At 41.9% G+C, this 24669-nt stretch overlaps 1 protein-coding gene across 1 annotated transcript in view; it reads right to left on the reverse strand.

The window, feature by feature from the left end:
* Nucleotides 1-236: 236 nt before the first annotated feature.
* Nucleotides 237-24669, reverse strand: part of mdm1 (Mdm1 nuclear protein) — a 39696-nt gene continuing 15263 nt past the window's right edge. Inside the window, exons 6-15 of the mRNA XM_055650824.1 lie at nt 24204-24279; nt 24024-24105; nt 23645-23683; nt 23245-23420; nt 22679-22930; nt 16858-17021; nt 15743-15876; nt 12833-13076; nt 10206-10274; nt 237-717 (exon numbers count right to left, since the gene is read on the reverse strand). Of these exons, the coding sequence (XP_055506799.1) occupies nt 602-717; nt 10206-10274; nt 12833-13076; nt 15743-15876; nt 16858-17021; nt 22679-22930; nt 23245-23420; nt 23645-23683; nt 24024-24105; nt 24204-24279 (1352 nt within the window). The 3' untranslated portion in view covers nt 237-601. The remainder of the gene's footprint in view (nt 718-10205; nt 10275-12832; nt 13077-15742; nt 15877-16857; nt 17022-22678; nt 22931-23244; nt 23421-23644; nt 23684-24023; nt 24106-24203; nt 24280-24669) is intronic.

The following is a 24669-nucleotide window of genomic DNA, read 5'->3' on the forward strand; positions in this document are numbered from 1 at the left end:
AGTGAAGTGACAGCCATGTTCTGCATTGGATTCAATGAGAGTTGACAGGAGTTGCTCTGCACCATGTCGACTGCATTGAGTGTAGCAGCTTTTTCCATCTGGATCAGCAATGGAGTAAATCATGGAAACCATATCTCTGCACAAATATTCTGTGTAGATTGTTATAGCAGTAGCATCAAGCTAAGAATTAATCTTACATAATAATCCTGATCCATAACACAAATTCATCATTCATGTTTTTATTAAAAAAATAATTTATTAAAATTATCCTGTGGAATTCCATTTTATACAGACATTAAAAGTTAGTAATGTTTTAACTTTATTCTGTGGTGCTGAAATTAGGTTGTATTTTGTGAATCTTTTTTATTGTAAAATTTTAGCAAACACCAAAACCTGAAATGTTCTCAGCATCTAAACACACGAAACACAATAAACCAAACGTTTTTAAATAACAAATAGAAGGGAAAAGTGTAACCTTTATCACATCCAAAGCAAAAATGCGAATTCAAATCTGAACAGGATTTAGTTGTCTGATTAGAAAAAATCTCACACCTTACCAAACGCCACACATCTTTCTTGATAAGAATCACTATCTGAAAGTTCATAGGTTCTTGCCCCAGAAGTTATCTCTCCTTTTCTGAGCACGTTCGAGAACTTGAGAGGCCAGTGAACTGGATGCTGCTGATCGTGCAGATATTTGTGACATTCGATCATCTTCTGAAAGAGAGAATAAACCAGGCTTGAATCGCATGTTAACTTTTTTTTTGTACTGGTGTTGAAGCACCTTTACTATCACAAATTCATGTATGACTGATCTTTGGACAAAGTAGCAGAGTCCTAGCTTCAATAAGCACAATGCTGATTTTAAAAACAAAATGTTGGAGGAACTCAGTATATCAGGCAGCATCTGTGGAGGAGAATGGACAGATGCTGTTTAGGGTTGGGATCCTTCTACCGCATGATGGAAAAGGACTGTCTATCTGTCCATTTCCTCGTCCAATTTGCATTGCTTAACATTTCTGGTATCATCCTCTTAAATATTCTGCACGATCCCCAGTGCATCCACAAGATTTTTTATAATGCAGTGTGACCAGAATAATACTAATAAATGTTGAAAATTGACTGATAGCTCAAAATAAAATGCATACAGGAAATATAGAAACTGCTAGTCAGGCAGCATTTGTGGAAAGAGAAACAAAATTAACATTTTTGGTCAAAGGCTTCATCACAACAGCTTGAGGTCTGAAACAATTTTGGCACAACTTTCTTGCATTTTAATTCTCTTGAAAAAATAAATCCTGATGCCTGGTTTAGTTTAATTTGTAATAACTTTTTACTTCTACGTACACTTTTTAACGATTATTGGATTTCTATTTTTGTTTCTATATTTCTCTACTCCACCACACTCGTTCCTTCTGAGTAATAAGCAACCTACTATTTCCGTTACACTTACTGTATTTCCCAGATACTTGTCCATTCTGCAAATTTATTAATGTCTCCCAATAATGTGTTGCATTTCCCCATTAACGTCGGATGATATAATTTGCAATGTGTATGTGATTTCAGTCTATATCATAAATGCAAATTATGATTAGCAATGGTCTCAGCACTGAAACATTTTTATCTATCTTTCATCGTGAATGGCCACCCTTTAAGTTCCTCTCTCTATGGTCTATTCCAAAGTTAGCTCGCAATTCATTCTGCTAACAGAAAACAAAGTATTGGAGGAAATCAGCGAGTCAGGTAGCATCTGTGAAGGGAAAGACAGATGACATTACAAGTTGGGACCTTTCTTCAGACTGATTATATAGATATTAGAGACAATTGATCTTCCTCTGCAAGAGAGAATAAAGAGAGCTTGAATCACATTAATATTTTAGATATTGTAAAACCCACTTACTTTCCCAATTTCATGTATTACTGGTCTAAGGACAAAATAGCAGTCCTAGTTTTAATAGTAAGATTAAACGAGAACTTATCAGTTTGAATTTGATCTGTATTTTATGAGGAGTTACGATGAGGGATTACGTGAAGAAGCCCGCCACGACGCATGCTTGTCATTCTTCAAAGCAGCGGTGTGAAATCACAGATAACTGTAATGACTAAACATAGTAAGATTAGAGAAGAGATACCAGTTAAGTATATGATCAAGGGTGGGAGCGGAGGGCACGTAATCCCTCATCGTAACTCCTCATAAAATACAGATCAAACTTCAAACTGGTAAATTCTCGTTTAATCTTACTATTTTACTTCGGAGTCACGTGAGTGACTACGTGAAGATTTTAAAGCTCTGTGATTTCATGCCCTGGAAACGAGTCCATGCATCACATCTGCCTTGATGACTGTAGGAGGAATTGTGTCAACATATTTTAGACATGAATCCGACATTGAAATCCATGAATTGATTAACACAAATTATAGCCCCTATTTATGGGGTAATTAAATTACAGAACTTAAATTGTTTCTGCAAATGTTCCATGTTTAATGACTGGTTTATGATAAAATAGTTGGAGTGTTTTTTCGCCTGACCATCCTGCTGCCTTGAGGATTTGGTCCATTGGTACATCCAACTGGATGGTGGAATGAGATTTAAAATATTAGTATCCACCCCAGCCTGTGTTAGACCTGTTTCAGCCATCTTGAGATGGTCTGGACCGACACTTTTTTGTGTGGTTGCTTATGGCTGACTAAAAGTGCCTTCTCATTGCCTCAGTTGATTTTCGTTATCTCCATATATAACGACAAATGTTTTACTATACAGAGACGATCATCTGTTAGGTAAGACCTAAATTCGATATTGAGGTCTGCTGATTCCCGTCTGTTCTGTTTCACTAATTCATAAATATGAAACGTAATGTTTTCAGATGAAGAAGTCATGTTTCCAGATCTTCATTTATGTAATGACCGTACCCTTTGTGCCATGACCAATGCCATTAGCATGACTGTTTTTAATGTCAGTCTATGTAGGGACAGAGCTGTTGCTGGAGACCAATTCCTGAGCATCTTCAGGACAATACTCACATCCCATATTTGGGAGTACCTGGTTCTTGGGGGATTGGTATTAAAATTCCCCTCATTGTTACCAGTGGGTGAGTTCCAACAGAGTGACGCTCTGTTCTTTGCCATAGATAAGTCAATAAGGCACTTCTGGCGCAGTTGATGGCACTATAACTGAGCCCCTCATCATAATGGAGGCCTGCCAGGTATTCCAGAACAGACGGGATGTTCATATCTCTGTAGGTGATGCTGTTTTTGTTACAATACATCTCCCACTTCCTGATATAGACCAGATACTGTTTTTTGGTGGACTGTCCTTGGGCCGCCGAAATCATATTCACTGTTCGGTCCGTCAGTCCCAGCTGTAGTAGAGGTATTCTTAAACTCTACAAATTAATAAATTCAAATAGTTATGGCATGGGTGGCTATCCCTTGTTGCGGGATGAACCTACAAGTCTGGTCTATTCGGGATGGTGATACATGGTTTTAATACCATGTTCATTATCACTGGGAACCATGGTTGAGTAGGCCAATCGGGTACTACCAAAATACCAGACGCAGAGTCCTGCTGTATTTTCCTTAATACCCGACTGATGAGGCAGAAAGGAGGGAATGCATAAATAAAAAATTCCCCCCCCCCCCCCCCCCCCCCAATGCAGCGAAAATGTATCTGTCGCCGCTGCCCCAGGGTCTGGTTCCCATGAAACATAATTTGATAACTGGTGATTAAGCCTGGATGCGAATAGATCGATATTTGGTGTTCCATATCGTGCTGTAATATCGGCAAATACTTTTTATTCAACATCCATTCGGTGTTTTCATTAAATTTGCGTGACCTGGTGTCTGCCACTAAATTTAGTTTATCTGGTAGGTAAGTAGCTGATATCCAAATATCTCTCTGGATACACCACTGCCAAATTGTATGTCAATGAGGTTATTGCAAGCCTCATTAGTAAATTAGCCTTTCCCTTTGGCAAAGTCACCGACATGTGAACCGAGTCAATGGTGAACCCCAAATAGTCCATAGTAGTGGAAGGCGTTAATTTAGATTTAACTGGATGGATAACCCGTTTTTCAAATAACTGTTTTGTGGCTGTTACAGTTTGTTTGGCCAATTCCAAAGTTTTGCCCACAATAAGCATGTCATCTAGATATGCCATGACCATGTGTTTTCGTTGCCGTAGAAACGCTAGGGCTGGTTTCAAAATTGTAGTGAACAGCCTGGGGCCTGATGTTAACCCATTTGGCAGCGCTCTATATTGCCAGTGCTGTCCCATCCAGTTGAATTTTAAGTAACATCTGTGGTCACCTCGTATAGGCACTGAATAGTAAGCATTTTTTAATCGATGCTAGCCAGAAGTAACCTTTGGAAATCAATTGTTTAGCAGTAACAAAGGTTTCCATTTTAAAATGAATATATTGTACAAATGTATTCAATTTGGTCAGATACTATGATGATGCGACAACCACCATCTTTTTTGATTTTGGTAAAGATATTGGACACGAATTCTAGCGGTTCGTGTTGGGATTTTTCAATTACCCCTTTGCGTAAGGCCGCTCCAGTTCAGCCTGCGCTTCTGATTTTTCTTTACCAGAAAGTACGAACATTCGGTTTGGTATATGTTGAACAGGAGGGCTGTACTTGTGTATAAACTCTATTGTGTATCCCTGGATACTGCTTAAGATGTAAGTATCGGTTGTTAACATGCTCAATGCATTCAGAAAAGAGTGTAATCTCCCCCCAACCTCCATGCTCCCTATATTTTGTAGGGAACCAGACCCACCTACCTCCATAGTTACCAGTGGCAGGTTTACTTCTTTTTGTAGGTTCTTCGCTGCTGTTGTTGCGCTGGTGTCTGGATTTTCGGTTTGGTTGGCGTTGGAGGTCCCCGCATCTTCCAAGAAGGCCGGCCTGGGCCATGGCCTAAAAAAGACTCATGTTTTGAATACCGGGCCTTCGAGCTTTCACCAGTTCTGCTGGTGGGTGCGTAGGGGTGCTGTCTTTGGCTGTAGTGGGTTTTTGTTGGAGTCCCTTTTATTAGTCCAGTAGGTTCTCTCGTTCCTGCACCCCTTGCACACTTGTCTTTCCTTCTGCGGATCCCTCTTCCAGGTCAGCCCAGAACTGACCCGCAGTGCTCCCCTCTGATGAGGTAGAAGCACTGTGCAGCCCTTCAAAAGGTACTGCTGTGGGTTTATCATAGGGCCCATAGTGACCCGACTCCATCTCCCGGAGTCTGTCACGTTGGAGCAAATGCTCCACACACCGCTCCATCCGGCTCCAGCGCTCTCGGTCGCTGGCCGCCCGCGGTTGTTCAAAGTCGGACTCCTCCGAGTCCACGACCTTGTTTGTTTTTGTGTCTAGCCTTACCGCCCGGCCGCGTGGATCTGGCCGGTGCGGAGGCGACATCGGGCACAGCTGATCCCACTATCGGTGATCCGAGTGCCGCTGGCTGCTGCTGGCTGCCCGCTGCTCCGTGGTCCTCCCTCACCAGCTTTGTCGCAGACCTTGTCTTCTCCACCTGTAATCAGCATGGGAAAACACAAAAAGACCGCAGTTCTTACCTGCAGGTCCTGGTTTAAATTGTCGCTACGGGGGAACGTCGTTCCACCCCGCCTCCTGCCGTTTTCGACTTGTCAAAAGTCGACGGCCCCATTCTGAATAGTCTCCCGCCCGGCCGTGGTGTTCTGGCCAGCGTGGGACCCAAAAGTTGGCACAGCTGATCCCTTACGGGGCTTGTGCCTTCAGCTGCTGAACTTCACGGTCCTCCCCAGCCAGCTTCACTCGCAGCACTTGTGGACACTATTTTGTCCAGTTTCCCCCCCTGTGTAAAACAGCGCGGGGACAAAAACTACCGCAGAGTAAATCACTTACCTGCAGGTCGCGGTTTCAAACTTACCGCTGCGGGGGAACGCTCCACCCCACCTGTCGTTTCGCAAGCGTGAAAGCGATATGACACGCATGCGTCGTGGCGGGCTTCTTCACGTAGTCACTCACGTGACTCCGAAGTAAAATCCTAGTCGAATGAGTCTGAAGAAAAGCCCCAACCCGAAGCATCACCTGTCCATTTCCTCCAAAGATACTGCCTGACCTGCTGAGTTCCTTCAGCACTTAGTTTTTTGCTTAAGATTCCAGCATCTCAAGAACCAAGAGTATTTAATTGTCATTTGTTCTGAAACGAAACAATAACATTTGTACTAGCACAGCATAACAGATCTGTAAAGACAGTACTCAATGACAATAATCAAGGATAATAAAACAAGCAAAAAAAGTTCAATAAATTAAACTTATAGCAAAACAAAAAAGCCCGAATTCCCAGGGCAAACAAGAGTTTGTAGTTTGGAATCTCTTTGAATTTATTTCATACCGTATATATTGAAATATCATGATTTCAAATGAATTCAATAGCTTTCTTAGAATGCTCGACAATATAATTGACTTCAAATTAGTTTAATTTTATTTGATTGCAAAAGAAACGTGAAAATTAAAAATTCACTTGTTACTTTGTTAACTGAACAATGCCTCATCAATGTAAACAAAATAGTAAATAATAAATATGGAACAAATACAATTTATGAATGTTGAAACATATTGTAACCATCCAGTAGAAAATATATGAGGTATATATACACGAGGTATGAGGTATATATATATATATGAGTAAAATATATATATATTGACATGCAAATCCTCAGGAAAAAGTGAAAAATCAGATTTTATTCATTATTAAGCATAAAACAAGTTGGCATGGGAAATAAATGTAAAGGTCTCTATGAAAGATCTTGTTCCTAACCCTAAAATTAAATCCAGAAGAGATGATTAGTAGATGAATATTTCCATTCGAAATCTGTGATTCAAGACTATGGATGTTAAATGTATTATTAATTAAATAAATTGGAAAATGTTTTATATATATTTTACATCTTTCGTCTTGGATTGTCTACAAAAATTGTGTTGTGCTGCCCTCATGAACGCAGTGATTTTTTTTTCATCTCCTGGTGTTTAGGTTATCCCAATCCCAACTCATTGGCCCAACTCACAATTATTGGCAATTAAAACATATTGGGGGAAAAATGAGGTTTAAATGTAACGATAAGCAAACTTATACTTTTGGTGATTTTATTCCGTTATAATATAGATTTCTCTAATTGGCCTTGTGCTCTTTATGATCTAAAATGTCCCTACCTCCTTCGTATATCTCAATGACCTTTGAATAAGGTGGTGTTCAAAGTAAGAACCCTTTCCATTATACTACATCTAACATTATATCAAGTAACCATCTAACTACATCTATATGTTATACTACATCTAACAAGACCTCAAGTAACCATACTAAACCACAAGGTAATTAAGCAAAATTTCAATAAATTGTGCAGTGGGTTATTTATAATCATAATCATATTTTATTAGCCAAGTATGTTTTGCAACGTTCGAGGAATTTCATATGCCATAGTCATACTAATAAAAATCAATAGAACACACAAAATGCATTTTAATATAAACATCCACTACAGTGACACCTCCGCATTCCTCACTGTGATGGAAGGCGATAAAAAGTTAAATCTCTCCATTCTTTATCCTCCAGCGGTCGGGGGCCTCTAACCTTCCGTTGACAGAACGATCTTACTCCCATAGCCAGCGGTGGGCCTTCCTCGTCAGGGCGATCAAGCACCTGAATCGGGGGGGGAATCTCAGCTCCCCCGCACCAGGCGATCTACCCTGGGTCAGGGCTAGTTGAACGTCGTGTGGCTTTTGGAGCTCCCAACGATGGTCTCAACCGAGACTGCGAGCTCTCGATGGTAAAATCCGCAGGCCGCGGTTGGAGCGTCGATCCCAGGCAAGGGATCGGATCCGATGGTAAGTCCACGTCCCCGCGGTGGGGCACAGTCAGTCCCGAGCAAGGCCTCAAGCTCAATATTGAGCATTAATTTTGAACAATAAATGGCAACATGAAAAATGAAATGAGGAATTCATTGCCTAGGAATTGCTCCAGATTCCAACATCTGCAATCTCTTGTGTTTCCACTATAGTAATATGTCCAAAACAGATCTACCATGTCCATGTTTGATAATAAAAAACACTTTTGTTCACTACCTAAATGCAAATAAAAAATTAAATTTCATATTAATTGTTCTTTGAAGTGTGTGCTTGACTATAATAGTTTTCCCTGGTCTATTTCCTTCTTATGCATATCGATCAATATTTTATAATTAACCTGAGATACACTTGTCAAAATAATGGGAAAACTTTCTTCTAGAGTCTTACACTAAATTCCAAAAATGCTGTCATTTAACAATGTGTGTGTAAACACCACCACCCTTTCTTCATAAATCCACACTCTCTGAGGTGGGCAACTGTCTCCATAGGAGCCAACCCGAGGGCGAGCATGCACTGGTAGTAAGATTCTGACAGTGCATGAAGGATCTGATTTGGAGGGCCTCCCTCCCCACCAGCCAAGCGACATCTTGTTGGTGAGTTTTGGCGATGAAACATTTTGCCAGAGAAGCTGGGTAGTCTACTCGGGGAGCCACGTCACTGGATTCATCTAGCTCTTTTCCTGCAGTGTCTGCAGGATGTTCCATGCTGATCACTGCCTGATGGACTTGTGGTCAAAGGTGTTGGTCTGGAAGAACCTTTCAACAAACGACATCACATTAGGGTAATGTCCAGCTGACTGGCACATTGCGTGGCATCTGCTCCAGGCCCATCCTTCGCAACACCGGGAAAATGTAGAACCTCAGCAAGTAGTGACATTTCGTGCCCATGTACTTTGGCTCTACACGCAGCCTGGTGCAGCCACATACTAAGGTGGTCATCAGGTGTGGGGCAACGGTAGACACACTTTTGCCCCCGTTGTCTGCCGGCTTGTGCATCATGACCCGTCAGTCCCGGTCCATTTTTGAACCACAGTTAAACTCGAAGATGGCCCGGGTGATCACCTAGCCATAGGAGCGGGGAACGAGTCATGCTTGGCCAAGTACAGCAGCCCCAAGAGCACCCCACACCTGATAATGAAATGTATACCCGTTATTGAGTGGGAACACTGCATCCAGAGACCCAATTTCTTTCTGACCTTGGCTATCCGCTCCAGCCAATTCCTGTCACATGTCTCTGCCTTCCCGGAGCAGATCCACAGCACCTTCAAGAAGTCAAACGTGATGTTAAAGGGGAAGCAAGACTGGTTAGGCCAGTTGCCGAAGATCATGGTCTCGATCTCCTCGAGGATGACTCTGGCTCCCGATACAGATTCAAACTGGCCGTAGATGCTATTCAATCTGCGGACCGACCCTGGATCCGAGCAGAAGACAGCGACATCGTCCATGTGCAGGGAGGTTTTGACCTGAATGCTCCCACTGCCTGGCAATGTCTCTCCTCTCATGCTCTCATCCTTCCTGATGAATTTGGCAAAGGGTTCTATACAATAGATGAACAAGACAGTGGAAAGTGGGTAACTGTGCCTGACTGCAGACCTGATGGAGAAGACATCCCATTCCCACCTGTTGATTTGGACTAACTACAGACATAAGTGTAGAGCAGTTAAACTATTTTCAAGCATCTGTCTATTGAATAAACTCATCTTTAATTATTTTTCATTTCTGTTAATATCCCTTCTACTTCTTCCAGTACTTTTTAGAATATGGTGAGGAATCACTGAATTACCACTTGGGCGACCTAATTGGCCAGTTTAGGAGAGTTCGAAAAAATGTCATGTTGAAGACCTCCTTCGACTGTGTTGAAGACTAGCTTCAACTAGCTATGACTAACCTCGGGAAAATTGGACACCGAATAGTGGAGAGTGAAGACGACCTCCTTCGATCTCCTTCGACTATAATAAAGACTATCTACGACTACCTTCGACTACCCTCGATTACCTACTATGACTAAACCTACGAGTAAAAAAAGTATAGATTTTTTCCATGGCAACCTTTTTTACTCGCAGGCATTTTTAAACTTGTTGAAAAATACGCCGTGACCTAGCCGAGGCCTCAAGCACACGGGGACTACTCTCAAGCATGAAGGAGAGTTACAAAGACCTCCTACGACCTCGTGTCGACCATGCTGCGAGTATGAGTCGAGGACAAACTCGCCAGAGCTCGTGGATTAGGTCACCCTTTACCCTGTTACACCATGGCATAAATTCTATAATAACCCCATCTAAGACGATATATTAAGCGTGGTTTGAATTATGATTGAAAAACTAAGCAAATACCATTGTCTGCTCCAGCTGCATCTGTTAACTGAAGCCTCAGCAGTCCGGTCCTGGGTCCTCCAGTATTACCTTCATTTGAGTTACAAAAGGAAGTTAATATTTATTCTCATTACACAATTTTCCCCAGATTTTGAAACACCCATTATCCCCCCCCCCAGCTAAACTGTATATTTTAAAAATGATATATCTATACTTATGAGCAACGTTTTTAAGTAAAGTATTGTTAATGCTAGAACATTACAAGAGAAAACAGTGCTTACAGTGAAATATTATTTCCTTCAATAGCATGGACACCTTCAAACCACAACACATCACATTCGCTCTCAATGTTCACAAAGAGAACTTTACAGTCCCAACAGAACTCCACATTAAAGGGTAGAAATAACAAAACTGCAACCCGTTTCGTGCTGGGTCAGTAAACTGATAATTCCAATCTGACAAAGAACAAAGGGACGCACAAAATCATATGTTAAATCTCTCCAAGCAAATAACGAGCTGCTGAAGGAACACAGCGAGGACAAACAGAAAAATGTTTCGAGTCAAGACTATGCTTCAGAACTGAGAGTATAGATGGGAGCTAGACAATATAAAGAGATAAGTGGGTGGGGCGAGGCAGAGGCAGGCAGGCGATAGGTGAACCCAGTGAGATGATGGCTGGTGGACGTCAGATAGAAACATGGAGACAGATGGAGCCAAGTTAGGGGGTGGAGTTGGGAAGCTATAGGTGGAGGCAGGCGCTGGAATGTGATAATTAACAACACAAGAGGCTGGAATCTATTAGCAAAGATGATACATGGTACAAGATAAGCAAGGGTTAATGGCAGATGGAACCAGATAGCTGTGGGTGGGTAATAGACAGAAGGAATAGGTGGGGAGAAGGAGCATAAAATTAGGTAATGGGGTGAGAGAAGCTGAGTGGATCAGAAGGAGAGAGAAATAAATCGAAGGGGGTGCTGGTCACCTGACATTAGAAAATCCAATATTCATGCCTTTGGGTGTCAATCACCCTGTTGGAATATGAGGAGTTGTTTGCATTTGGTGTCCACCAACAGTGGAGAAGGCTGGGAACAGACAGGTAAGTGTGGAGATTGGAAGGGGAGTTGAAAAAGCATGCAACCAGGAGTTCAAGATAGCCTTTGCAGCCAGAGAGCTGGTGCTTTGCAAAATGTTTGCTCAGTCCGTGCTTGGTGTCACCGATGTAGAGAAGGCCACATCGTGAGCACTGAATGTGGTAGAGGTTATATGAGGTGCATATGAGCCATTGGCATTAACTGGGTGGGCTATTTAGGTTCCTGGATGAAACTGAGTGAAGAGGTGTATGGCCAACTGTTTCATCTCCTATGGTTGTAGGGAAGTCAACTAGGGAGTCATAGTCAGAGTTGTCCTTGTGGAGAGCAGAAACGGGTAGAGAGGGGATGATGTGACCGGTGTTGAAGATCCTGATGCAGCTGGCGGCAATAATGAAAGGTGATATGCTGGATGCAGAGGTTGGTGGGATGAACGGTGAAGACTAAGGGAACTCTACCTCAGTTCTGTCCGGGGGAAGGCAGATAGAGAGCAGAAGTAGAAGAAATCCAGGAAATGTGAGTGAGGGATTCATCAACCACGGTAGAGGGGAAACCATGTTTCATTAAGGAGGATGTTTCAGCTGTCCTGGAATGGAAAGTCTCATCTTGAGAACAGATATCTTTCCATAAGGTCAAACAGCTCCATTGCAGAAAACATTGCTCATTTAAAATAGTTACTGCATGTTGCAAATTCAGTCTTAGCTTTCATAGTTACATATTAGTCTCAAATATAAAGATGAATAAGGACCAGGCCATTTGGCTATTCTCATTAAATAAGAAAGCTCAAACTCAATCACTTAAGCAACCAATGAACTTTGAATCCTTTTATATCTTCACAACTTATTTTCCTACCCATCTTTGTACCATCCACAAATTTAACGGACATGCCTTCATCCAAGTTATTCACATAAAAAATTGAGCCCCCATCACCTGTCCCTGTGGCACACCATTCATTACATCTTGTCAACCAAAGAAAAATCCAGTTGCTTGACTGCCAGACCCACTGAGTTACTCGAGCACTTTGTGTCATTTTCATGTATAAAAACTAGCATCTGCAGTTCCATTTATGTTCATCCATTTTCGGTTTCCTTTTAGCCAATCAATAATCTATTCACAACATGTTTCCTCCCACTATGTGTTTTCATTTTCCACAATAACCTTTCATTTTTCACACAGAGGGTGGTATGTATGAACAAGCTGCCAGAGGAAGTGATTCTGGCAGGTACAGTAACAGCATCTAAAATACATTTGGACAGGTACATGGATAGGAAAGATTTAGAGGGCTATTGGTCAAACGCAAGCAAATGGGACGAGCACATATGGGTATTGGACGAATTGTGCCAAAGGATAGTTTCAAGCTGTATGACTCCATGTGATTTCCCCATCACACGTCTCTGGAAATTCATGTACTATATATCATTGGTTCCCTTTCAAAAAGCTGTAAATTGCTAATCATTAAATTATATTGCTTCTCCTCACCTTGCAATTAATTTAATCTACCATGTTTACCCATTTCAATAGTCTGAAGATGTCCCCCTAACAACAAGTTTGACAAGTTACCATTATGCTGAAACTCCGGATGTCTAAGTGTTCCTTGTATTCGATGTGGGAAGCTCCGAGATGGTGAAGCAGTAACTGAAGAATTCTGATCAGAGTCAGGAAGAGACTTCAGTAATGCTTGAACGGAAGGCACATACTTTACATGGGATGGGCTACTGTAATCTCCAGACATGTATTCTTCCCTCAAAGGAATAGGATCACATGTCTTAACACCAGCTGCTGGAGAATGTCGCAGCAGTTCAGTCTAGATAGTAAAGAAAGATGATTATTAAAATCTTGCATAACATTTTATGACAATAGCAATTACCTCATGCACCACCTTCCTTCAATGACTGAGTGGATATGCTGTGACATACTGAACCCCACAGGCCTGAACGTTCCAGGATTGAATCCAGGATCGTTATCCACCTTCAGCCCAAGAAAGAGCTTTAGCACAACTGGGGTTGAAGCTGGATAAGCAGGAAGATGGAAATCATCTGGAATTCCCACCTCTAATTGTAATTGTAACTCTTAATTCTTGCTGGAAGACACCAGTATGTGAAGAATAAAGTTATCTTAGTTTTTTTAGTTTAGTTTAGAGATACAGCGTGGAAACGGGCCCTTCAGCCCACTGGATCCGCACCGACCAGCGATTCCCGCACATGAATACTATCAGATTCAGATTGAGATTCAAACTTTATTGTCATTGTGCGGTGTACAGTAGAGACAACAAAATGCAGTTAGCATCTCCCCAGAAGAGCGAACATAGAATATGAGCAATAAATATATATATACACGTACATTCAGTCGTAGTAGTGCAATTTTTCTGGGGGAAGGAGTGGCCGGGGTGGGGGGGGGGGGGGTGACTGGCAGTCACAGAGGTACAGAGTTAAGTAATGTAACAGCCACAGGGAAGAAGCTGTTCTTGGACTTGCTGGTCCGGCAATGGAGAGAACTGTAGCGCCTCCCGGATGGTAGGAGGGTGAACAGACTGTGGCTGGAGTGAGATCAGTCCTTGACGATTCTGCGCGCCCTTCGCAGACATCGCCTGCTTTGGACAGACTCAATGGAGGGGAGTGTGGAACCGGTGATGCGTTGGGCAATTTTCACCACCCTCTGCAGTGCTTTCCGGTCGGAGACAGAGCAGTTGCCATACCATACTGTTATACAGTTGGTAAGGATGCACTCGATGGTGCAGCGGTCGAAGTTCACCATAATCTGAGGAGACAGATGGACCTTCTTCAGTCTCCTCAGGAAGAAGAGACGCTGGTGAGCCTTCTTGACCAGCATTGAGGTATTGTGGGTCCAAGAGAGGTCATCGGAGATGTTGACCCCCAGAAACCTGAAGCTGGAAACACGTTCCACCTCCGTCCCGTTAATATGGATGGGGATGTGCATGAGGCCCCTAGACCTTCTGAAGTCTACAATGAGCTCCTTGGTCTTCTTGGAGTTAAGGGCCAGATTGTTGTCAGCGCACCATGCTGCTAGGAGCTGGACCTCCTCCCTATAGGCCGACTCATCGTTGTTGCTGATGAGGCCAATCACCATTGTATCATCTGCATACTTGATGATGGTGTTAGTACCATGTACAGGTGTGCAGTCGTAGGTGAAGAGGGAGTAGAGGAGGGGGCTCAGCACACAGCCCTGTGGAACGCCGGTGTTCAGGGTGAGGGTTGAAGAGGTGTGCTTGTCTAACCTCACAGACTGGGGTCTGTTGGTTAGAAAGTCCAGTATCCAGTTGCAGAGGGAGGTGTTGATGCCCAGGTCGCCTACACACACTAGGGACAATTTACACTTCTACTATGCCAATGTATCTACAAACCTGTACGTCTTTGGAGTGTGGGAGGAAACCAAAGATCTCGAAGTAAAACCACACAGTCACAGGGAGAACATGCAAACTCCGTACAGAGAGCACTTGTAGTGTTATTAATTATAGTAGACAAAACAGAGTGCTGTAGCAGGCAGCATCTCAGGAGAACAGATAGGTGACGTTTTGGGACAGGATTCTTCTTCAAACTGAATCAATCTGAAGAAGAGTCCTGACCCAAAAGTCACCTATCTGTGTTCTCCTGAGATGCTGCCTGACCCACTTAGCTACTCCAGTACTCTGGGTCTTCAGTATCTGCAGCTCTTTGTTACTATTGAGTATCGAAGTTGGGATGCTATGCTACAGTTGTACAAGACGTTAGTGAGGCCACATTTGGAGTCATGTATTCTGTTTTGGCCACCCTGCTATAGAATGTTATTAAGCTGGAAAGAGATCAGAGAAGATTTACAAAGATGTTTTCCGGACTTGTGGGCCTGAACAATGGGGAGAGGTTTGGCAGGCTAGGACTTTATTCCTTGGAGCACAGGAGGCTGTGGGTGATCTTTTAGATATATATATATAAGATAATGAGGAGGATAGGGTAAATGCACATAGTTTTTTACCCAGAGTAGAGAAATCAAGAACCAGAGGACACAAGTTTAAGGTGAGAGGGGAAAGATTTAATAGGAAAATGAGGGGCAACCTTTTCATACAGAGGGTTGTAGGTGTATGGAATGAGCTGTCAGAGAAGGTAATTGAGGCAGGTACTCTCATAACATTTAATATAAATTTGGACAGGGACACGGATAGGAACGGTTTAGAGGGATATGGGCCAAACATGGGCAGAGGGAACTAGTGTAAATGGGGTTGGCCTGGGAAAGTTACACCTTAGGGTCAGTTTCCATGTTGTGTGGCTCAATGGCTCTATGAGTAAGGCTTTGTAAAGGAAAGTCATCCATTACCCAAAAGGGAAAGTAAAGCAAATAAAACTGCAATGTGAAACAGTTCCCAGGGCACTAGATGCATCTGATTACTTTGATCAAAAGAAAGTAGAAATAGAATTTGTGGCAGATTACTTAAACAAAGATAATTATAGTCTTTCAAATCCCTCACATAGAATGTACCTTTTTCGATATTCTGCCTGGTGATTCTGATAAATACTTGTATGGCGAATATGCTTTTCCCAATGGAGGCTGACTTCTTCTACGAAGTGGTGATGGTGATCTGACTTGACGAGGAGCAACCAAGACAGCACCCCCTGGTGAGAAAAATTAAAATGAAGACTTAATTATCAAGTGCATGTGGTCTTCTGGGTTTTGCAGGTTGCATTTCAATTATTTTCCTCTATTTTCACCCTGCCACTCATTGCTCCATCCCCCACAACTTCCAGCACACCATTTACAAAAAATATTGACAATTTCAGAAATTATATTTTACACAAAAGCTTTTATAGTTATCTAAAATTCAAGTAAACATTTAACCAACTTCTAGAAGTCATTTCCTCTGCTTGTAATCTCCCATCTCATATCAATTTTAATGTGAGTAAATTTGGAATACTTTAGAAAATCCCTCTCCCTCTTTCCCACATTTCCACTTATTTGGAACCATTTTCTGTATTTTGTTTTAATTTAACCTGATTCTCCATTGGAAAGGGCGTTTAGCAGTGATTGAATTTCGGATAGGACGGTCCCAGCCAGCAAGGATAATCTTACTTGCCATAATATTTTGCTATTGAAAGTAAGATGTTGAAACATGGGGTAAGGAACAGCCACTGTGAGCAAGAAGAAATTAACAAACTGGAACAGGCTCAGAAGCAAGATATAATCCACAGCAGAGACTAACTAAAACAAATTTGAGAATAATATACTACAAAATCATAACCTTTAAATTTATATCGTGCTCTCCGGTCTTCCTTATCCACATGCACATTTCCACAGCTTTTAAAAACGCAATTAAATAAAATATGATAGAATTTTATTTATCCCAGGAGGTCTGCCAACAGTCATAAAACCCAACGTTAGATGAAAACCTGAAATTAAAGTGATGTGGAAAGTCCAGGATTGCGGATGTGCACAGGTTGGGATGGGGGGGGGGGGGGATGGGGGGGGGGGGGAGTCAGTCTAACCCACGACAGAAGGGATGGAGTTGTACAGTTTGATAGCAAATGCAAATGATGTAACATGAACGTGTACACATTACTAAAAGAGGGCATTTGATCTACAGCAAAAAATGGTCCTACCAATGGCTGGTGTGGTCAGATCATGATGAGTTCGTAGTGCTCTGTCAATTGTCTTCAGCTTTGGAGTCGGCAGCCGCCCACCTGCATCTGATCCAAACTCAGACTGCCCATTGGAGTCTGACTTTCCTGTTACCACATCCTCTGCATTTATAGGGGCTACTTCTCTGGAAATTTAATAAGGCCAATATTGAATTTTGTAATAAATATATTTTGATTAACAAGAAGGAAACTTATATATGAAAATAAAACGTTTCAACAATCAGCCCTCCCACATTATGCAATTAAAAATCATGGAAGTAAATAATTGTTTTAATACTCTGCACTAGCATCACAATTCTCCAGCTAAATTTAATTTTGAAAAGCAGGAATAGTGTAATAGGGATAATTTTTAACTTTGAGAGACTCAGTCAAATTTCCACAGAGCGGTATACATTTATTTAAATAGATCTTCCGTATGGTGACAAAAACAAAGTTCACTTGCATGAAAGTTTTAGATTTTACTTCGGAGTCACGTGAGTGACTACGTGAAGAACTCCGCAAGGACGCATGCGTGTCATATCGCTTTCACGCTTGCGAATCGACAGGCGGGGTGGAACGTTCCCCCGCAGCGGTAAGTTTGAAACCGCGACCTGCAGGTAAGTGATTTACTCTGCGGTAGTTTTTGTCCCCGCGCTGTTTTTACACAGGAGGGGAAGCTGGACAAAATAGTGTCCACAAGTGCTGCGAGTGAAGCTGGCTGGGGAGGACCGCGAAGTTGCGGGAGCCAGCAGCAGCTGAAGGCACAAGCCCCGTAAGGGATCAGCTGTGCTGACTTTTGGTCCCGCGCCGGCCAGAACACCAAGGCCGGGCGGGAGACTATTCAGAATGGGGCCGTCGACTTTTGACAAGTAAAAAACGGCAGGAGGCGGGGTGGAACGACGTTCCCCCATAGCGACAATTTAAACCTGGACCTGCAGGTAAGAGCTGCGGTCTTTTTGTGTTTTCCCATGCTGATTACAGGTGGAGAAACCAACGGGCTGCGACAAAGCTGGTGGGCTAGCAGCGGCCGGCGGCACTTGAATCACCTATAATGGGATCAGCTGTGCCCGATGTCGCCTCCGCACCGGCCAGATCCACTCCGCGGCCGGGCGGTAAGGCAAGACAAAAAACCATCAAAGTCGTGGACTCAGAGGAGTCCGACTTTGAGCAGCCGCGGGCGGCCAGCGACCGTGAGCGCTGGAGCCGGATGGAGCGGTGTGTGGAGCATTTGCTCCAACGTGACAGGCTCCGGGAGATATAGCCCACAGTGACTCGACTCCATGTAAAACCCACAGCAGCACCTCTTGTAGGGCTGCACAGTGCTTCTCCCTCGTCAGAGGGGAGTACTGGGGGTCAGTTCTGGGCTGATCCTGAAGAGGGGTTTGCAGAACAGAAATCAAGTGTGCAGGGAGTGCAGGAACGTGAAAATCTACTGGACATGGTGTCCAACTTCATACAGCCAGACCAGACTGACCAAAACCTGGAGGAGACCCGACACCGGGTAAATGTATATCCCGGAATGTTTCCTGTAGTAAATAATTGTATATGGAAACTCCTAAACAGCGGGGATATCAGCTTTCACCCGCACAGTGGATGAGAAGGACATGTCGCAGGACCAACAGGATGCACTGGCACTGCTTTGCAACTCACGGCCAAAGACAGCACCCTTACGCACCCACCAGTAGAACAAGACCTACTGGTGAAAGCTCGAAGGTCCGGTACACCAAACAGGAGTCTTTCTTAGGCCATGGCCCAGAGGCCTTCTTGGAAGATACGCAAACCTCCAACATCAACCAAACCACAAACCCAGACACCGACGCCTCAACATCAACAGATTTACAAAAAGAAGTAAACCTGCCACTGGTAACTATGGAGGTAGGTAGGTCTGGTTCCCTACAAATTGCAGGGAGCATGGAGGTTGGGGGGGGGAGTTTACTCTCCTTTCTGGATGCATGGAGTATGTTAACTACCGATACTTATATTTAAGCAGTATCCAGAGATATACAATAGAATTATACACACGTACAGCCCTCCAGTTCAACATATACCGAACCGAATGTTCGTACTTTCCGGCAAAGAAAAATCAGAAGCGCAGGCTGAACTGGAGCGGCCTTACGCAAAAGAGGTAATTGAAAAATCCCAACACGAACCGCTAGAATTCGTGTCCAATATCTTTACCAAAATCAAAAAAGATGGTGGTTGTCGCATCATCATAGATCTGACCAAATTGAATACATTTGTACAATATATTCATTTTAAAATGGAAACCTTTGTTACTGCTAAATAATTGATTTCCAAAGGTTACTTCATGGCTAGCATCGATTAAAAAATGATTACTATTCAGTGCCTATACGAGGTGACCACAGATGTTACTTAAAATTCAACTGGATGGGACAGCTCTGGCAATATAGAGCGTTGCCAAATGGATTAACATCAGCCCCAGGCTGTTCACTAAAATTTTGAAACCAGCCCTAGCGTTTCTACGGAAACGAAAACACATGGTCATGGCATATCTAGATGACATGCTTATTGTGGGCAAAACTTTGGAATTGGCCAAACAAACTGTAACAGCCACAAAACAGTTATTTGAAAAACTGGGGTTTATTATCCATCCAGTTAAATCTAAATTAGCGCCTTCCACTACTATGGACTATTTGGGGTTCACCTTTGACTCAGTTCACATGTTGGTGACTTTGCCAAAGGGAAAGGCTATAGACTTAATAGAGGCTTGCAATAACCTCATTGACATCAGTAACTGTCCATCAAATTGGTAGCAAAAGTAATTGACAAAATGGTGGCTGCTTTTCCAGCCACACAATTTGGAACTTTACATTACCAAAATTTACAGAGAGCAAAAATACAAGCACTCAAAATCAATGCTGGTCATTTTGACAGACCAATGAAGCTACCAATCAAAGCTATAATGGAACTAAAATGGTGAATAGATAACATTTGGCTTTGTTTCAATCCAATCATTATCAGGAACCCTTCTATGGTGCTACAAACTGATGCAAGTGCACTTGGTTGGGGTGCCACCAATTCCATCTCCAGCTGTGGAGGTAGATGGGCTGCTCAGGAGGCATCATTATTACTAACACTGGGCATAAACTACCTGGAAATGTTGGGTGCATTCTATGGCCTAAAGTCATATTGTACTGGGTCATATCACCAGCATGTTAGACTACAGATTGACAATACCACCGTGGTAGCATATATCAACAACATGAGTGGAAACAAATCGACATCATATGACAATCTGGCTAATACAATTTGGCAGTGGTGTATCCTGAGAGATATTTGGATATCAGCTACTTACCTACCAGGTAAACTAAATTTAGTGGCAGACACCAGGTCACGCAAATTTAATGAAAACACCGAATGGATGTTGAATAAAAAGTATTTGCTGATATTACAGCACGATATGGAACACCAGATATCGATCTATTCGCATCCAGGCTTAATCACCAGTTATCAAATTATGTTTTATAACTATAACTATTTGAATTTATTAATTTGTAGAGTTTAAAAATATCTCTACTACAGCTGGGACTGACGGACCGAACAGTGAACATGATTTTGGCGGCCCAAAGACAGTCCACCAAAAAACAGTATCTGGTCTATATCAGGAAGTGGGAGATGTATTGTAACAAAAACAGCATCACCTACAGAGATATGAACATCCCGTCTGTTCTGGAATACCTGGCAGGCCTCCATTATGATGAGGGGCTCAGTTATAGTGCCATCAACTGCGCCAGAAGTGCCTTATCGACTTATCTATGGCAAGGAACAGAGTGTCACTCTGTTGGAACTCACCCACTGGTAACAAAACCTATGAGGGGAATTTTTAATACCAATCCTCCAAGAACCAGGTACTCCCAAATATGGGATGTGAGTATTGTCCTGAAGATGCTCAGGAATTGGCCTCCAGCAACAGCTCTGTCCCTACATAGACTGACATTAAAAACAGTCATGCTAATGGCATTGGTCACGGCACAAAGAGTACAGTCATTACATAAATTAAGACTGGACAACATGACTTCTTCATCTGAAAACATTACGTTTCATATTTATAAATTAGTGAAACAGAACACAGGGATCAGTGGGCCTCAATATCGAATTTAGGTCTTACCTAACAGATGATCGTCTCTGTATAGTAAAACATTTGTCATTATATATGGAGAAAACGAAAATCATCAGAGGCAATGAGAAGGCACTTTTAGTCAGCCATAAGCAACCACACAAAAAAGTGTCGGTCCAGACCATCTCAAGATGGCTGAAACAGGTTCTAACACAGGCTGGGGTGGATACTAATATTTTAAATCTCATTCCACCAGGGCTGCAGCTACATCGGCAGCTATGCAGTTGGATGTACCAATGGACCAAATCCTCAAGGCAGTAGGATGGTCAGGGGAAAAAACATTCCAACTATTTTATCATAAACCAGTCATTAAACCTGGAACATTTGCAGAAACAATTTAAGTTCTGTAATTTAATTACCCCCTAAATAGGGGCTATAATTTGTGTTAATCAATTAATGGATTTCAATGTCGGATTCATGTCTAAAATATATTGACACAATTCCTCCTTGTCATTAAGGCAGATGTGATAGGGGCTAGTTTCCACGGCATGAAATCACAGAGCTTTGTGTTAATCAACGTAATGGATTTCAATGTCGGATAGTCAGTCTAAAATATGTTGACACAATGTTCGAAGTTTGATCCTAGTCATTAAAGTACGATTGATGGAATACGGACCTAGTTTCCCACGGCATATACTCAACAGGTAGCTTTGAAATCTCCACTATGTTTAGTTGTTACGTGATCTGTGAAGTCACAAATAGTAACCGCTGCTTTGAAGAATGACACGCATGCGTCCTGGCGGGGTTCTTCATGGCATGTTCGCTTTCATAGCAAGAGGATTTGAGTATAGGAGCAGGGAGGTTCTACTGCAGTTGTATAGGGTCTTGGTGAGACCACACCTGGAGTATTGCGTGCAGTTTTGGTCTCCAAATCTGAGGAAGGACATTATTGCCATAGAGGGAGTGCAGAGAAGGTTCACCAGACTGATTCCTGGGATGTCAGGACTGTCTTATGAAGAAAGACTGGATAGACTTGGTTTATACTCTCTAGAGTTTAGGAGATTGAGAGGGGATCTTATAGAAACTTACAAAATTCTTAAGGGGTTGGACAGGCTAGATGCAGGAAGATTGTTTCCGATGTTGGGGAAGTCCAGGACAAGGGGTCACAGCTTAAGGATAAGGGGGAAATCCTTTAAAACCGAGATAGGAGATTTTTTCACACAGAGAGTGGTGAATCTCTGGAACTCTCTGCCACAGAGGGTAGTTGAGGCCAGTTCATTGGCTATATTTAAGAGGGAGTTAGATGTGGCCCTTGTGGCCAAGGGGATCAGAGGGATCAGGGGTAAAAAAGGCAGGTACGGGATACTGAGTTGGATGATCAGCCATGATCATATTAAATGGCGGTGCAGGCTCGAAGGGCCGAATGGCCTACTCCTGCACCTAATTTCTATGTTTCTATGTTTCACGTATTCCCTCAACGTACTCCTCATAAAATAATGATCAAACTTTGAACTGGTAAGTTTTCGTTTAATCTTACTATTTTATTGGGATTTGAACAAAGTCAGGTAAATTTGATTACATAAAAGAATTAACTTGACATATTGGAAGTTTTAACCCAAAGTTTAGACTTCATTTAAATAGTACTGTTTTTCTACTTCCCCTGCCAGCCTCTCTCCCGCACCCTTTCACTGCTATCTGATACACATTTTCATCAACCAGTACTACCTTTCCATAACTGCTTCCACGTCTGCATTCTCTTCAACCACGTTCTTAGTTTCACAAATTTGGACTTGGTCACCTCCTGCTTCATGTGGTTTCTCTTCCTCATCATTCCATGCCAATTTCCTGCTGACTGGAAGGGTAGGTACATCTGGAATACCACTGTATTTTGTCCTGGCCTTTGGTGATGACATAGCGTTTTGTCTTGTGGATACGCTTCTTTTTTTTTGCATGCTGGATATGTGCGTACTTCTGGCCCTAAAAATATGAAGACATTTCACTACCAGGGAATATTCTCTGGGTGTTCTCAATAATATGAAATGACTTCATATCTTGCAGATACAACTTCTGCATGTCATGCAAGCCAGATATTTTCTTGAATAAGGCCATGTCTGTGCAATACACAATCAAGAACAAGAAATAAAATCTAGCTACTCGCAAAAACAAATTACTTTTTTTTGTCAAATGCATAATTCAAAAACAAACTCTAAAAAATTGCCTTTAATTTGATGTAAATATTATTATTATTTTTAATGAAGTTGCCCTGGATCATTCATTTCCTCGAGCCATACCTTGCGAGGTCCAGAGCTTTAACACTTTCACTGACTTCTTCTTCACTATCAGATGTTGAGGACACATCCCACAGCTTATTTTGTTCAGATAGAATTTGGGTGAGGTGATCCCGGGAGAAGTGAGTACCGCGCGCTCTCCTCTTATATGCTTCAGCTTTCTCTCGAAGTTCCTTCACCTGTGACATTAAAATGTTGTTCTTCTTGTAATGCACCAATTACAGTGTAGTTTCAAAATGTACTCAAATTAGGACAGGTAATTTTCACTAATACGAGTCCCTTTCTTCACAGAAAATATGTTGGCTACTAACTTAGAGCAGTTTCTGTTTTTTTTTTGGTGTTACGCTAAGTGTGTATTAGTATAAACAAAAATAATCATTCAAAATTTAATCTAAAAACTAACCTCCACATACCAAGGGGAAATTAGGTTGATTTCAGTTCCCTGTTTAAAAAGAAGTATGGTTTAAAATAATCTGCTAGTGTAAATTCAATGACGAAAATACATTTTAAATTAAAAGCTGTGAAGTAACAAGAATTTGCAGGATACGGTGAGTGAAAAATTGCATGGAAGTGCAATCACAACCTTTACAAATCAGGTTTAAAGGTACATTGAAATTAATTCAAATCTTTACAAAATACATGAATCATTGTCATGAGGGAGGTATTTAAGTGTAACGGCAAGGCAAACTGACTTTTCTAAAGGCACTATTGAATTGCCCATACAGGCATTACAGTAGTGCAAGTGACATTCATGCAGCAAGTCTATGCAAATATTTACTAACCCCTTCAGATCTACATTCTGCTTCTTCATATTTGTACTGAGCAGGAGATCGAAAATTAGTCTTATATTCAGATTTTAAGTTTCTGGAAAAGATACAGCAAAATAATGTTAAATACAGTTTAAACCAATGAATGTGATAAATTAAGTTACACAGGGTATTTTAAATATAAAAGTTGTGTACCTAAGTCTTTTGTTTGAGTGAACAGTTGTTTGTGGATTCTGTTCATTCAGAAGATGTTTGCCCTGGAGCTCCACATCTTGTTTCTTCATTTATATAAAATATAACCTGTGTGACTTAGCGTAGGAAAAGTAAAAACAGACGATGAGAGTTATTTTGTTTTTAGAAATCAGGAAAATAATATTTGCATAGATTTTGTTGATGTATCATAACTTCCAGGATTTTCATATATCCTTGGTCAAACACAAAAGTCCCAGGCTTACTCAGTGATAGCAGAAACCATAATTTTAAGTCACTGCGTTAGGGCCAGAGCTTGGTGAGATTCTCCAGCACTGGAGAAATGTAGCTCTTATACTCTGTGCCAGATCAGAGAGTGTCAGGGTGGAACTTCTCAATGATACCATTTGAGGCAATAGCATTAAGTCTTACTGATTTCTATTATAAGAATAAAAAAGGACTTCATCATTCC

This window comes from Leucoraja erinacea, chromosome 19 (assembly GCF_028641065.1).
Source record: "Leucoraja erinacea ecotype New England chromosome 19, Leri_hhj_1, whole genome shotgun sequence".
Taxonomy (NCBI): Eukaryota; Metazoa; Chordata; class Chondrichthyes; order Rajiformes; family Rajidae; genus Leucoraja; species Leucoraja erinaceus.